The 15,548-nt window shown below is 40.5% G+C and overlaps 1 protein-coding gene across 1 annotated transcript in view; it reads right to left on the bottom strand.

Moving 5' to 3' along the window:
- Ptdss1 (phosphatidylserine synthase 1) overlaps positions 1–15,548 on the bottom strand; it is a 61,854-nt gene that overhangs the window by 33,234 nt on the left and 13,072 nt on the right. The window contains exons 3-4 of the mRNA XM_021215391.1: positions 9,146–9,190; positions 6,230–6,354 (exon numbers count right to left, since the gene is read on the bottom strand). Coding sequence (XP_021071050.1) covers positions 6,230–6,354; positions 9,146–9,190 — 170 coding nt within the window. The remainder of the gene's footprint in view (positions 1–6,229; positions 6,355–9,145; positions 9,191–15,548) is intronic.

The raw sequence follows: 15,548 nt of genomic DNA, 5'->3' as shown, positions 1-15,548 counted from the left end.
GTACTGGTTAGTTCATATTGTTGTTCCACCTACAGGGTTGCAGCCCCCTACAGCTCCTTGGGTACTTTCTCTAGCTCCTCCATTGGGGGCCCTGTCAGAACCAACATTCTTAAATGCCTGGAAACTCTCAGTTTTGAGTTTATATAATAATTAGTACAGTTTTGGGTGGGGACTCTTCTGTTTAAAGCAGTTCAGGCTTTCATCTTCCTCAGTGGTCACTTGCCTATATCTTCTCAGCATTTTCACTGTCATTGGGAATTTACAAATATTCCACTGTGAGTTCTTCTTCAGCCCATGATTTCTTCTTCAACCCAAGGTTTTTAGAAAGGGTTTTTAAATTTCCAAGTCTACTAGATTCTTTGTTTCTATTTCTAGCTTCTATTCAGCTTCTCTCTGGCCATGTACATGTGATGTCACTTTTGTTTGTTTGTTTGTTTGTTTGTTTTCGAGTGATGTCACTTTTTAAAAATATGTTGAACCTTTGTCTAGTTATTTTCTTAACCATTTTATCCCAATGTTGCAACTGTCATTTAGAAACTAACAATTAGATACTCTCCTTATACTAACTCACTCGGAAACTAACAAGTTATTCTAAGACTTTTGCTATGTTGAACAGGGCATGCATGAGTGTGGAGTCCTAACAATCTCTTCATTTACCACAGGAATCCCACAGGCAAGTTCCCAGATCTGCAACAGCATGTTCTTCCTGGCTGACAGAGACTCTGGGGCTGAAACAGCTTGCCTATTAATTTAAGGAGAGTGACAAGGTACTACTAGCCCAGAATTCTTCAACCTCTTACCCTATGATTACTCTGGAATAGGCTGCTTAGGGCTAGAGAAGGACCTAGGTTGGGAGTATCTATTTTTAGTGGCCACTCAGCATAAACAGTGGCTGGAAGTGGTTCTGGGGAATTTGTAAATATATGTATGCTTTCATTAAACAAAGACACTCTAAGAACTAAAGAATCAATTTGAATAACCCAGTACTAGAATTTTAAAGAGTAGATTCACCAATTGATCCCTAGAGGCCCCCAATTAATCACCATCAGAGACCTCTGAGGTCCTTGCTGCAGGGTAGGCAGAGCAGATTGGATGCTTCCTCCCTCTTCCCAGGGGATAGATCCCAAGATACCTAGAGGATACCAAAATCTAGATGCTCACATCCCAGATATAAAATGGCAGCTTTGTATACAACCTATACACATCCCCCTACATACCATAAGTCACTTCTAGGTTACTTGTCCTACCTAACACAGTACAAATGCTCTGTGTGGTTTGGGAAAAATGACAAGAAAATAGTCTGTCCATGTTTGGTAAAGTGGCAATTGTCTCTTCCTAATACTTTTGATCTGAAGTTAGTTAATAGAAAGGATGGCACCAATTGTGTGTGATGCAGCTTCACAATAAGAATGGAGCAGGATGGTGGAATCCCAACCCAGCCTGGCGTTGGTTACTTTTTTGTCAGCTTGAAACAAAGAAGAGTCACCTATGGGGAGACTTCAACCAAGGAATATCTTTATCAGATTTGACTGTGGGATACGTTGTTGATTGGAGGCCTAGTCCACTATGAGCAATGCTTCTGGGCAGGTCCTGGGCTATTTAAGAAGCAGGCTGAGCAAGGCTAGGGAGCAGGTAAGTCAATAAGCTTAAGCTCCTGCCCTAACTTCCATCAGTGGTCAACTGGGAGTAGGACTTGTAAGCCGAATAAACTGTTCTCTTTCCAAGATACTTTGGTCCTGGTATTTATGACAGAATAAAAAACACACTAGAACAAGCCTTTATTCCTGCTTGTAGTGTGCACAAAAGCTAGGGGTGGGGTGGGGCAGAAAGACAAATGGCAATGTCCTGAAGGCAAGCCACAAAATCCAGATGTGAGAAACCCCAGGAGATAAACAAATAAACTTTAAGGAAAAAGAAAGCATACCAAACACACACACAAAAAAGCATCAAGAGTCTTAGACTACATCAAAGAACAACATGAGGACCCCATTGGCATCATGTTGTGAATAGGTGAGGTAAAAAACATACATCATGTGAAGACCAACTCCACAGAGTTGTGAGGTGGAAAAAAAACAAAAGGAGTTTATACATCTTAGATTACTATCTGAGAACAGATTTAAAATGCAATGAGGGTGGACAATGGTAATATCAACAACAAATCAATACTTATTGAATCTAGGTAATGGGTATAAGAGGATCTGAGTCTTTGTCTCTTATATGTGCTTAAAATTTATAAAAATACGTTGAAATTTCTTGAAACTTTGCTGAAATTGTTTTATGGTCTAATAGCCAACAAGTTTTTCTTCAACTTTAGCTATCTTTAACTCTAGCCTCCAAAAGATGGTGAGGCTACCCACCTGTTTACAACTATAACCAGCATGGCACCAGCACACAGGAGCTGTTCAGTCAGTAACAATCATACCAAGACAGCTATACTTCAGACAGACTAACTTTAAAATGATTGCAAAATAATTCTAAAAAGAGCTGGGCTGTCCAAACTTGTTTGATACTTAGGCCATATTTTTAATATACATTCTTAAAATCTTATTTTGGCTTTAGGGATTGATCTCAGGGCCTCATGCAATATTATCACTACCGCTGAGCTCTACCTCTAGCCCAGAATCAATCACATTAGAAATCAGCAAACTATCCACTATTAGATAAGAAAATGAATCAAAGTAGAGCCTAGTGGTACTTGGGAGGCAGAAGCAAGATGACCACTTTAAGGCCATCCTTAGTTACATCGTGAGTTGAAGGTGAGCACTGGCTACTTAAGAACTTGTCTTAGAAGAAGGCATGAATAAATAAACAAACAAAAATAAACTCCCACTATTAAGATTAATAACTCCATCCCTGATACCAATTTATAGAAGAAATCCTAAATGAAAATATAAGTTTGAATTCCAACACATATATATCAAGATCAGGAATGGCAAGGTGAAAGAATGGCAAGAACAGTAGCCCCATGACAAGTGTGACTACAGACCCACCCCATTTACATGCAGAACAACTTTCCCTCAGTACAGTGCTGAGTGAACATTCTCTTGCTTGGCCACACCTCAGTCCTCTTTTTACTTTTAGAGAAGGGAGTCTTACTAAGCTGCTCAAGCTGGTCTTGAACTTATGACCCTCCTGTTTCAACCTTCTGAATGGTGGATTTATATACCTATCTCCAGACACATCTCTATAAAGGAACTTCTGTCTAAAGATTTCACAAATAAGAAGAACATTTCTCTATAGCAAACAATGAAATGATCCATATAAAAAGGAAGGTTTTTCTCTATAGCCATTAATTAATTAATTAGTATAGCCATTAATTAGTACTCAGCACCATGAAAGGGCTGGAGAAAGTAAACATGATGAGGAATAAAAGAAAAAGGAGGACGATAACAAACCACCCAGATTCCTGGAATCTGCAAACAGCTGCACACCTTGCCTGGCTTAGGAAGAATCAGCTAACTGGAAATTAGATTGTAAAAGGCAACTGCAGTTATTGTGGAGCTGTGATTTTGACACTGAGATGTCATTGTGATTCAACTTGCTCTTACATTCCATAAGGCTCATGACAGAAACATTAATGGCACAACCTCAAGCAAGTTGGTTTACTTTTGCTCAAGCTCCAAAATGGCTGTCTTGGAAAGTATTTTATCTATAATACCTTTCTCCAATTTCTCAGGAAATATCTTTATTTTCGAAGACTGCTATGAGCATGACTGTCCTTACTGTGATAACGCTACACTTGAAACACAGTCAAATTGAAAAGAATAGGTTTTAAAGCAGAGATAGAATCTTTTGCTTTGAGCAAGACAGACAGCATTTAAGTTTCTTTCCTCCTCTATAAAATGGTATAAATAGGTGGCACGCACGTGTGTGCTCGTGTGCATGTGCACACGATGTGTATGAGAGAATAATATTGAATATATAGAAAATGTCTGGACTAGTGTTTATCAGACTAAACCACAATCATCGCTTGCATCTTTACTATAGTGAGGTTTTAGAATATTTCTCCAAAGGTTCTTACATTAAAGGCTTGCTACCTAACCAAGGGAACAATGTGCTATTGGAGGTGGTAGGAACTCTTAAGTGGTGCAGCCTAGTAAGAGGCCTTAGGCCATTGGTGATATGTATTCAAGGAAGATGTGGGATGTCAGTTCCTCAATGTTTGATGGTTACCATGAGCTAAACAATTTTCCTGCCATGGATGGTTTGCCTTAACCATACTGAAACCTCTGAAACAGCAAAAGCAAAACAAAACAAAAAACTAAACAAACAAAAAAAGCCCCTTCTTTTTTTATTGATTACCTCAGATGTTTTAGCTTTTTGAAACAGGGTCCAGTACATAGCCTTGGCTGTTCTAGAACTCACTACATAGACCAGGCTGGTCTCTCCTCATCGAGATCTGCCTGCTTCTGCATCCTGAGTGATTAAAGGTGTGCACTAATACACCCAGCTTTCCTAGATGTTTTGTCTCCTTAATGGAGACCTAACTAACATAAGCGGCAGTAGAAGCACCACAACTAAGTTACCCTTTGTCATTCTTTTCCTTGAGAGTCAAAAATCCTAATTAGGCTTCTAAATAATCCCCAAGCTCTTGGTTTTGTTTTTATTGTGGACCCCAGGAAAGCTAAGATAAACATTTGGAAGTATCATCTCAAGAAGGGTCTAGCCATTCTGAGATGATGACTACTTCTTGATCTTTTGGTCCTTTTGTTATTTTTTAATCGCCAGTGCAAATGTCTGTGCACCACATGTTTTCTTTCTCCACAGTACCACCAGCTTTTCCTTCAACCTGCACTGGACAGCAGGCCTTCAGAACACAAGACAAGAATGTCACACGTACAAAACGGTTACTAACACTGGTTTTAGTCCCTAGCTCCCTTGCAGTTTTCTGAGGAGAAAGGGTACTGAGTACATCTTTTGTACAAATGGTCTTGACCTGTTTCAGAGAGAGTTCCTAATGCCTTGGAAATCATGGTGGTTGGAGTGTCTCTTACTTTAAAAAAGCAGTAAGTGGTGGCTCCAGGGTTAGAAGCTGAGCAAGACAAGACAAAGATGTATTAGAAATGGGCCTTTCAAGTCCCACCCTACGTTCTATGATATAACCTCCATGAAAGCTCCTTAACTATAAGGCTTGGAGAGCTCTGAGGAGAGGAACACAGTTGCATGTTGGGACCGTGGTACACCTTACCCCTAAAGGAACCTCTGCCTCTTACCTCTAAAGAAGCTGCTGCATTTGGAGCCCTGCCAGCCCTTGAGATAAGTACTTATTCTCTGAGTATTCATCTGCATTCCATATTACATCCTTTAAAAATAAATGGTGTAAAAGGCATGCTTGAGTCCTACAGGCTGAAGTCATGAAGACAGAGGAATGCTTCTATGAGATGCTGGCCATTTAGAAATACAAGAGACTCCCATGTGAAATAATAGACAGTTCTGAGGAATGACTTCTTAACTCTGGGGTCTAACAGTGCATGCGGGTAGTATTTGTTGCTCATGTCAGGAGAGCTGGGAAACTGATTAGTATGGGCAAAACCCAAGATACCTCATCACAGAAATGATCACCGTGAATGTAAAGGAAAAAAAATGTTTCTTCCCCAAATATTCTTATTAATAAAGTCAAAATAAAAGCTGTTCTATGTAAAACTGAAAAGGGTTCATGTGTGTATGTATTCTAAATATACAACAAATGAAACAGCTTAAGTCATTACAGCTAGCCCCTTTGTAGCAAGCAGCGAGGGAACTATAAAATCCAGCTATAGGCATATCTAGCAAAGGTGCTGAACATGACTGGTTAACAAGCAGTAGCTGAAGAGACCAGTGTGTGTCAGGCAATGTGCAGGCCTTCTGGAAAGCACAGAAACCATTTCTATGTTCAGTTCACAATGTGCCCTTCCAACCCATCATATGCATTATCATATTCACCAAAAAGGAAGCAGGCTAGTAAGTACTTTGCCCGAAGTCCTATGACAGATAATTGATATGAGCAGAGCTCAGGCCAAAGGCCATGTGATGGCAGTGTGTGTATTCTTCGTAGCATACACCCTCATTTCATAAAAGGGTTTCATTTCCTGGATGGTATCACTTTGATGCACAATGGTGCACCCTGAGATCCAGTTTTTAGCTATACTACCAGGAAATAAGGAGATCAATCAACTTAAAATGTAGACCCAGTGCTTCCTACGCCCAGGACCCTACCAAGTTAACAACAGGATCACTAACAAGTACATACCATGATGTCCGCTTCTCTTGTAGCATATCGAAGATTGGGATCCAGCCAATACATCAGGGATTTAACCTGCTCAAAGTTCAGGAAAAGGAGGAATACCAAGAAGAGGAAATACAACACACTGAGACCTGACCAAAAAAAAAAAAAAAAAACTAAGGTCAAGGTTAGGAGAGACACACATTAGACTTAATGGCTTGGAGTTATAGTATACATGAATATCAAAATGTAGCCTTTTGAGAATCTATCATAGTCAGGTATTTTTTTGTTGAGAGGATCTGATGATACATAGTCCTATTCAGTTTGAAAGGGTCTCCCTCTCTGAGGAAATGATACTTAAGCTAAGCCTTGAAAGACCAGCAGCCAGAGAATGTATAGGGTAGGCTTGACAGAACATGAAGTAGAGAAAGGCCATGTGAATATGTTCCTGAAGAAAGAGTTAACTCACCATGAGGCTGGGCTGCTGGTAGAGAATGGATTAAGGGGTGCTGAAGTGACAGGTTTAGGGGGCAAGGCTTTGATTATCTCCCAAGGTCAATGGGAAAAATCAGATGAATGAAACAATGTTTTATAAAGCTGAATGAGCAGACGACGGGTGGGTCATACTTTCCCATTCCATCTGAGACTTATCCTTCAAATTACCCTGGCAGGTATGATTTGTTTATCACATCTACCATAATCGCTATCCTAAATCACTAATACCATGTCATTTAAAATAGAAAAGCCACTAATACACTCCAAGGCAAAATTAAGTTTCAAAGATTTGATTCTCTACCCCAACCCCAGAGTGGGGCTGTGATTTCTTCTCTTAAGTTGACTGAAATTAGATCAGAGATGCAGGGCATCCAGGAACTGTCATACTGATCACCTTGAATCACAAATGTGGCTTGGCTCTGATCTCCAAATAGGTTCCCTAGAGAAGAGACTGTGCATGGCTGGCATGAATTCAGCCCTAGGCCTTCTAGCCAGGCCCCTCTCCATTCACCAAGGAAGTCATTGCATTGAGGCTTCCTGTAGAGCTGGGCCAACATAGCCACACATCCCAGATCCAAGGAACATAAATTTTCTGACACATAAGAACTACCTTGGTTTTGCATTTTATATAAGTTTTACAAGTTTTCATCTTTAATGACCACCCCCCAATATAACCTTTTAAAATTACAATCTTTGTGAGATAATTCTTTTACCATAGAAATGATCTATGACACAGAAATACGTAGGTTAGAGTTCTAGGATGAGCTGCAAGTACTATGAAACCCTGGGTACTAGAGCAAAAATGGTGTGTGTGTATGTATGTGTGAGTGCTTGGGGTTCCTTATGTTGTGAAGCAAGCACTGTTTATCACCAGGGAAATCTTTTTCAAATAGTAAATATAGTCATTCCATCCTTCTAAGAAAGCTCTCCGATGTCCTTTGCACTCACACTCCTCACTCTGCTCACAAGTCTGAATACTTCTGTACATGCTGGCTCTCTGCTCTTTTGTTCACTGCTCTTCCCCCACCCACCAGGGCCAAGTACTTTCCAGCCATGAGACTGACCATATAGCAGCCACTTTCTTTAGCTGAAGGCCCTGCTCCCTGAATGTGCTACATGCACAGACACTTAGTTGCATCTGAACTTTACATGGAGTGTCACTCCCTCACTACTTCAATGGAAGCAGTCAAGTGGCTGTCACCTCACCCAGTTTTAATTAGCTAATGTGTAGTAATAGCTTAAAATTTTTACTATTAAATTCTTTAGTAGTTTGCTTATTATGGCTGCTGTCTGGTCCTTGGGTGGAGGAGGGAGTCACAGGGACAGAGTCTTATTCATTGCATCTCTTTAGGTCTTAAAACCTGTCACATACTAGTAAACAGCTGCTGGTGAAAACTTCTAAGTAAATTTAAAAAGATGAAAAGTTGCTGGGTGTAGTGGCACACAAGTTTAATCCCAGAGCTCAGGGAGATCTCTAAAGCATTAAAGCCAGCTTTATCTATACAGTGAGGTCCAGGACAGCCAGGGATACACAGATTTGTTGCAAAGACAACCAAACAAACAAAAATGAAGAATTACCTTAAAAAATGAAGGAGGTAGCTTAAAAGCAAAATATTCTCTTAAAATTTCAAGTATGGTTATACTGTCCTAACCTACAATAATCTATTTTATGTCTTACTTAGGCAGAATGAAATACAAAATCTAAGTATGAAATCTGTATTTTAGACTCATTCAGGAAATTTGAATTTCTGGATGACAGAATCAAAAATAAGACTCAAAAATGAAAAAAAAAAAGTATAAAAATAGGTGGGCGGTGGTGGCGCACACCTTTAATCCCTGCACTTGGGAGGCAGAGGCAGGTGGATTTCTGAGTTTGAGGCTAGGCTGGATTACAGAGTGAGTTCCAGGAGAGCCAGGGCTATACTGAGAAACCTTGACTAGAAAAAACAAAAACAAAACAAAACAAAATAAAAACCCTCAATATTTATATGCTTAATGATAAACTTCAGACCAAATGAGGTTCTGTCTGTCAGAAGAGATCTCTCTTTTCTGAGTTCCTATAAACTACATTGCTGGGCTTCCACAGATGCTATCAAGACAAATGTGCTGTTATCATGTACTTGAGCACCAGCTCTAGGAAAGGGAAACAAGAAAGAAAATAAGGTTCATTTGCTGAAGCTAAGCTCTGTGTATAATAATAAACAAAACAGCAGAAGCAGGCATATGCAACAAAAAATGATCCTATGTATGAGAGTTTATGCCATCACCAACCATTTATTTTTTCATCAAAGAATCTAACATTTTTGTATTAGGCACACTAAAAATGGTTTGTTTGTTTGTTTGTTTGTTTGTTTGTTTTTAAGGTATGGTGTAAAGCCACTATTGTGACACACAGAAAAAAGGTGTTTTTTTAAGTAGAAAATAATTTTATCTACTAATGGGACTCACCAAAAACCATTCGCCATAAGGCTGGATGAGGCCGAGTAAATGGACCTGCAAAGAGATGATATGAGGTTAGAATAAACTGGATTGTTTTTTGTTTTCTCTCTCTTTTTTTTTCTTCCCCATAACTTTTGAAACATTCTTCTTAACCTTGGAGAACTGGAGAACTATGAGCCCCACATGCTAAGAAGAAGATACCAGTCAGGGCTTTCTTGCTGCCTTTATAGCCTGGACTTTGCCTTTAGTTGCTTGCCCCTTGCTGAACTTGACCTCAGGAGCTGGTAACTAAACAGGGAAGGATGCAGAACTATCATCTGTGCTTCTCCCACTCCAGTCAGTAGGGGCAGTAGTACTCAGAGCCTCCCTTACTTGGAAACTGAAGGTCATGGTTCCAGTAGGGTTCAGGGTAGAACCTGTTTTGTTTGGTTTTATTTCCAGTGCTCAATACAGTCATGTCAGGTGAGCTCTATGAGCATGCCTGGGGTGCACAGATGAAGAAATTGGCCTAGAATGGTGAAATAATCTGTCTAGTCACCTAATAGTACAGTTAGATGAAGCTTCTCAGTCAGGTCTATAGTCACTGAGATACAGTCATGAGAGGTAACAGAGGCTGAGGAAAGGTCTTTATTACAGAATATAGCCAGGGGCCACAGAGTTGGAAGAGCCCACTGGAACATTCTCTTCTTGTTAAAAGAACCAAAGAAGAATGGAGAATAGGACAGAGGAAATGGAAAGCAATGAGAAGTAGACATCACACCCTTTTATTTCCTAGTCTTCCAAGGGCTCTTTCTACTACAGGTCTTTATAGATTATTTCCCTACAGAACTAGGAAGACGTCTAGAAACCCTGTTGGGGTAATATTATTGTGAACTGTGTGAAGATTATTCAAATGCTGGTTTCTGTGCCTGCAGAACAGTGCAGACCAGTCTTTGGCACTGTTATGTATATGGCTACATCACATTTTATAAACATTCCTTCTCTCACCTTCTGAATGGTTTTAATAAAAAGCTGATGGCCTATACCAAAGTCAAGAAAGAAAGGAGGGGCTTCTAGGCAGAGAGAGGGGCTCTGGGAGAGAGAGAGGTAGGAGATTCACCACCCAGACATGGACATACGAAACTGAGGTAACAACCCATGTGGCAGTCTAATCATTCATAAATAAAATCAAGTGTCTGTGTCATTATTTAGGAGCCCCATTATAGAACCTAATCCTGCTATACATCCACTGACAGGCAGAGGGAGTCTGCTGAGTGTCCACCTCTCTCTTGTTTAACACTCTGAACTACCAGAGGTAACCCAAGTTCCTCTGCAATTTTCCAATCACTACATACCTATTGGACACCTATATGCCCAATTGACTCTGGGTATTATAAATTCCTGTCCTCAGGACGGGTGGAAGTAATGTATGACCCAATTCTAGCCAAAGAGAATTGAGAACAAGTACACTAAAAGACTTCTAGAAAAGAACTTTTCAAGTTCTGTGTCACAGCCTAAGTTTATAGTTTAGGAGCACAGGAGGCTGGAGCATGAGGATTAGGAACTCAAAGCCAGCCCAGGCTACAAAACTAGACCCTGTGTAGTGGATTGAATAGGAACGGCCCCCACAGACTACTGTGTTTGAATGCTTGGCCCATAGGAAATAGCAATATTAACAGGTGTGGCCTTGTTGGAATAGATGTGGCCTTGTTGAAAGAAGTGTGTGGCTACAGGGGTAGGCTTTGAGGTCCCATGCTCAAGCTAGGCCTAGTGGGGCAGTCTCTTTCTGCTGCCTTCACATCAAGATATAGAACTCTCAGTACCTTCCCCAGCACCATGCTTTCCTTTTTAAGAGTTGCCTTGGTCATGGTGTCTCTTCACATCAATAGAAACTTAAACTAAGACACCCTTTCTCAAAAATCAAAAGCAGGAGGCTTAGTCAGTAACCATTTGTTGTGCAAGTATGAAGATCTGAGTTCAAATCCCAGAAAGCTGACTCCAACAGCTCAGATTTATAATCCCAGGCCTGCAATGGTAAGACGGGAGGAAGAGACAGAAGAATCCCTGGAAGCTCACTGTCTGCACACCCTGGCGTATGCAGTGGCAAACAACAGGGAGACCAACACCCAGGGTTATCACTGACCTCCATCTGTATGCTATGGCACACATGTGCCTACATGCACTCATATCAATACAATGTAAGTAATACATACTTAGCATACATGCACACACGCGCGCGCACACACACATACACACGCTCAGGTTTTTTAAAATCAGAAACAGGTTATTTTACTCCTAATAACACAGAAAATAATCTAAGCTCATCTACTGATGGACAATGCTGAGCCTGGGTGCCAGCTTAAGCCCATCTGGGTGGAGCCATCCAGGGCTAACTGTTCATGACAACAGAAGAGAAAAGGATGAAGAATGTGGGTCTTCACAGCCACCTGTTGTATTTTTGTAGCTCCAAAGCCATGCTACCTTTGAACTCCATGTTATATAAGAGTGTAAAAATTTTTCTTCATCCTTCAACCTATTCTGAATAGAGTTTTCTAGTACTCATGTTATGCAGACTCTCCTAAATAATCACAGAGCCCTGTCCATAAGAGTAGACCAACTCTATAACACTGGTGTCATATCTGAATTCACACATGCAAGATGAGTCACATGGTTATGAAGAAACATACTTATACACAAGCATTTGGGGGCAGCCTTCAAGGACATACATCCATGAAGCTTCCAAAACAGAACATGCTGGGTACGAGGCATGTTCCAGATGTCTGTGAAGGAAAACATAGGTTTGGGGCTTCCATTCTCTCCTTCGTTTTCATGATTTTGTTTGGAAGCATGTGACAAGGGTGGAGAGAACAGAGAAAAGGTGACAACACCAGCACAGGAGATGAGACATATAATGTATACTGTACTCAGGAATGTATCCTTGTATGGTACCTCCAGCACGGCCAGCAGCCTGAAAGTTGGAGCTGAAGGAAAAGCTGTAAAGCCCTCCACAACCTCCACTAAGTCCCCCTGAACCTATCCACAGAGAAAAATGAGTTTTATGTAAACATGTGTGCCGGGCAAGCATGGTTGCAAGAGAGGGTTGGTGCCTGCTTTCCTGATATGGTTTGTACCTACCCTGAAAGCTCTGTAAATGCCTGTTGAAATCTGACTGCTTCCTTAGCTGACTGCTGCTGTGCTGGTGCTGGGAAGAGGGGCTTTTAAGAGGTGTTTGAATGATTCATGAAGCTCTGTAGTTAATTAGGTTAATGTTAATTCTCATAGGTTTGATGAAACTCTGGCTCTCAAGGGGTTGGATTACTTATCTGGAGTTTGACTTACTAAAAAGATGGCTATAGTTCCTATTTTTATCTCCTCAGAAGGCTCAGATCGATATTCTAGCTTCTTCTAATCACATACTATCTGAGGGTAGCAGAATTGCACCATACCTAACCTTGACTTGCCTTTAGTAATAAACAGCCAAAGCATTCTATGGACAGGCCAACCAAGTCCACACTATGGGAAGAGAAAACCTGACAGAAAGGAAAAGAAACAGAAGGCATGGGAAGCATTATCACACAGACAGGTGAAAGCCCTATGTAGTGGATCTAGTATGAGAGATAGCTAGAGAAAAGCTGAGGTAGGAAGACACAGACCCAAGCCTGAAAGCCAGGCAAATTGGGATAGGTAGTTGACTTCAGATGATGACTGGTGGTCACAGGTTTCAGCTTTCTCATCTATAAACTGAGTGGGCTAAACTAGGTGGGCTCTATATGTATGGGTCCTTCTCTCCTCATCTGGACTATAGTGCCTGCATGGCTTGGCTAAGGATACAGTAATAGGGAGGGAACAAGATCATGGGTTTATCTTCTGAAATCAAAAGAAAATCACAGTCCCATGATAAGAGAATGATTTAAAGGCTTCACTAAAGAATGGAGGAAAACCCAGATGTTAAACCAAACGTTACTTCAAATAGATTTAATTCCCTACCTCTATGCATTTGGTATCCTGAAAAAAGTATGTGTGAAAGACATCCATTGCTCAGTTATTGAAGAAGTACCAGGGAAAACACACTTGCAAATAAGGGCTATTAAGACTTACTTCAAATCTTCAGGAAGCTCTGGACTCAAAATAACCAGAAAATGAATGAATAGATAGGCAGACTGACAGACAGACAAATACAACTTTAAGTCATGAAAACATGACCACTAAGAACTAAGCTGTATTTTTATAACACATTTGAAATAGAACAGGGGAAGGAAACAAAGGCTTTGGCAACATTCCAACATGGCACTCTTGAAGGAAACACTGGGCTAAATAATGCTCAAAGTCTCCTTCTAAGCTGAAAATCTGAAGACCCTGAATGATACATATACAAAGGAAAACAAAAGTTGGTAGAGCCAAAAAGATATCTGACATTGAGGGGATGTTTACAGCAAGGTCAATAATGGACATCTTGTCCTCAAATCTTAGAAATTGTGAATAACTATAAACATCAATCATCAAGAAAAAAATGTATTATATCTGCATACAGTCTGTAGGTTCTCATATAGTGTAAGATTTCCACTAAAGGTAAATTTTAAAAGATGAGATGAGAGTATAGGAGATGGCTTAGCAGGTAAAGCAACTGCCCCCAAAATGTAAGGACAAAACTTCAAAATCCCAGCACTCACACAGCTACCTGGCAGGTATGATGGTCCATCTGCAATCATAGCATAAGTGGTAGAGTCAGATTAGTCTTGGAAGAATTGCCAAGCTCAGGGTTCAAATGAGAGACCCTGCCTCAATATGTAAGATAGTGACCCAAGAAAACACCTACCCTTACACACATACACTTGGCATGCATACACACACACACACACACACACACACACACACACACACACACATACACACACACACCACACCACACCACACCACACCACACCACACCACACAGGTGAAAACAAAGAAAGGCTAAAATGTTAGGGAAGCTAAACCCAGCTCCCAAATAACAGGAAACTTAGAATTCCTTTTTGAAAAAACTCGGAGTTGTGGATCCACTGTCTTGACTTCCAGGCTATCAGTAAAAATTACCATATTTTCATAAACACAATGCTACACAGAAGAAACAAATTAACAAACAAAATTCCATTGCCACCAGCTTGGGAAACCTGGAGGCCTTTGCCATGGACCATATCCAGCAGCATTCAGTAACATTCAGAATGAGATTGCTAAGCCATACATAGCACTCTACTGAAGCATGGGAGCCTACATGCTGAATAATCTTGAAGAATGCTATTTAAAATCTAAGTAGATCCATGGAGCATAAGGCAGACTACAAAAAATCTCAGAGGTGTGAGAAAAATACAAAGCAACAGTAAGCATTTAGAAATGGGTACAGAGGGCTGTAGATATGGCTCAGCAGTTAAGAGCACTGACTGCTCTTCCAGAAGTCCTGAGTTCAATTCCCAACAACCACATGGTGGCTCACAACCATCAAGTAATGGGATCTGATGCCCTCTTCTAGTGTGTCTGAAGAGAGCAACAGTGTACTCATATGCATAAAATAAATAAATAAATCTTTTAAAAAAAGAAATGGGTACAGAGAACAAGCACAGAACATTCTAGAAAGGAGATATGGAAAGGGATTAAGAACAAAATAGAACTTCTCAGAGGGAAGGTATGAATCAGTTAGAAGCATGAACGAAAGATTTTTGCCTCTTTATCTAATCCTGACAGAAGGGGTTTATAGAAATCATCTGATTCCTGCTTGATCCAAATGCGCAATCAGCAAAGGTAACTGTGATAACAGCAAATTGTTTAAGTAATAAATACTCATTACTTATTGGAGCTAGTTCTATCTTTAGCAAAACAAAACAATATACTGAGTACTGTACACCTCAGCTGGTAATAATAAAAACATTACAGAAAAGAACAGCTGAGCTGGCCATGGCAGTGGATGCCTGTAATTGCTTGTGATCCCAGTACTCAGAGACCCAGGAAGGAAAATCAAGCAGTCAAGGCCTCCCAGTGTTTTAGAGCAAGTTCAAGACAGCATTAGAATACATAGGGAGATCTTGTTCTGGAGTAACAGCTTAACAAACAAATAAAAAGAACAGTTATCAAGAGTTTAGCATTCACACGATTTGCATGTGGTTCAGCTACAAAGGGCTTAAATATCAGAAGCTTCTTCCCACAATAGGAATGTTAAAAGGCAGTGAAAGGTGTAGGAGGCAAGACCTAGTGGGTGGTCACTGAATGTTGCCCTAAAAACAAATAATGCAGTTCTCTTGGGACCCTGGTTAGTTCTCTTCAAAGAGTCACTAGTGGTGGCACACGCCTTTAATCCCAGCACTCCGGAGGCAGAGGCAGGCAGATTTCTGAGTTCGAGGCCAGCCTGGTCTACAAAGTGAGTTCCAGGACATCCAGGGCTATACAGAGAAACCCTGTTTCG

The sequence above is a fragment of the Mus pahari genome, chromosome 16, assembly GCF_900095145.1.
Source record: "Mus pahari chromosome 16, PAHARI_EIJ_v1.1, whole genome shotgun sequence".
In the NCBI taxonomy this organism is placed as follows: Eukaryota; Metazoa; Chordata; class Mammalia; order Rodentia; family Muridae; genus Mus; species Mus pahari.
This window is presented reverse-complemented; position numbering and strand designations above follow the sequence as displayed.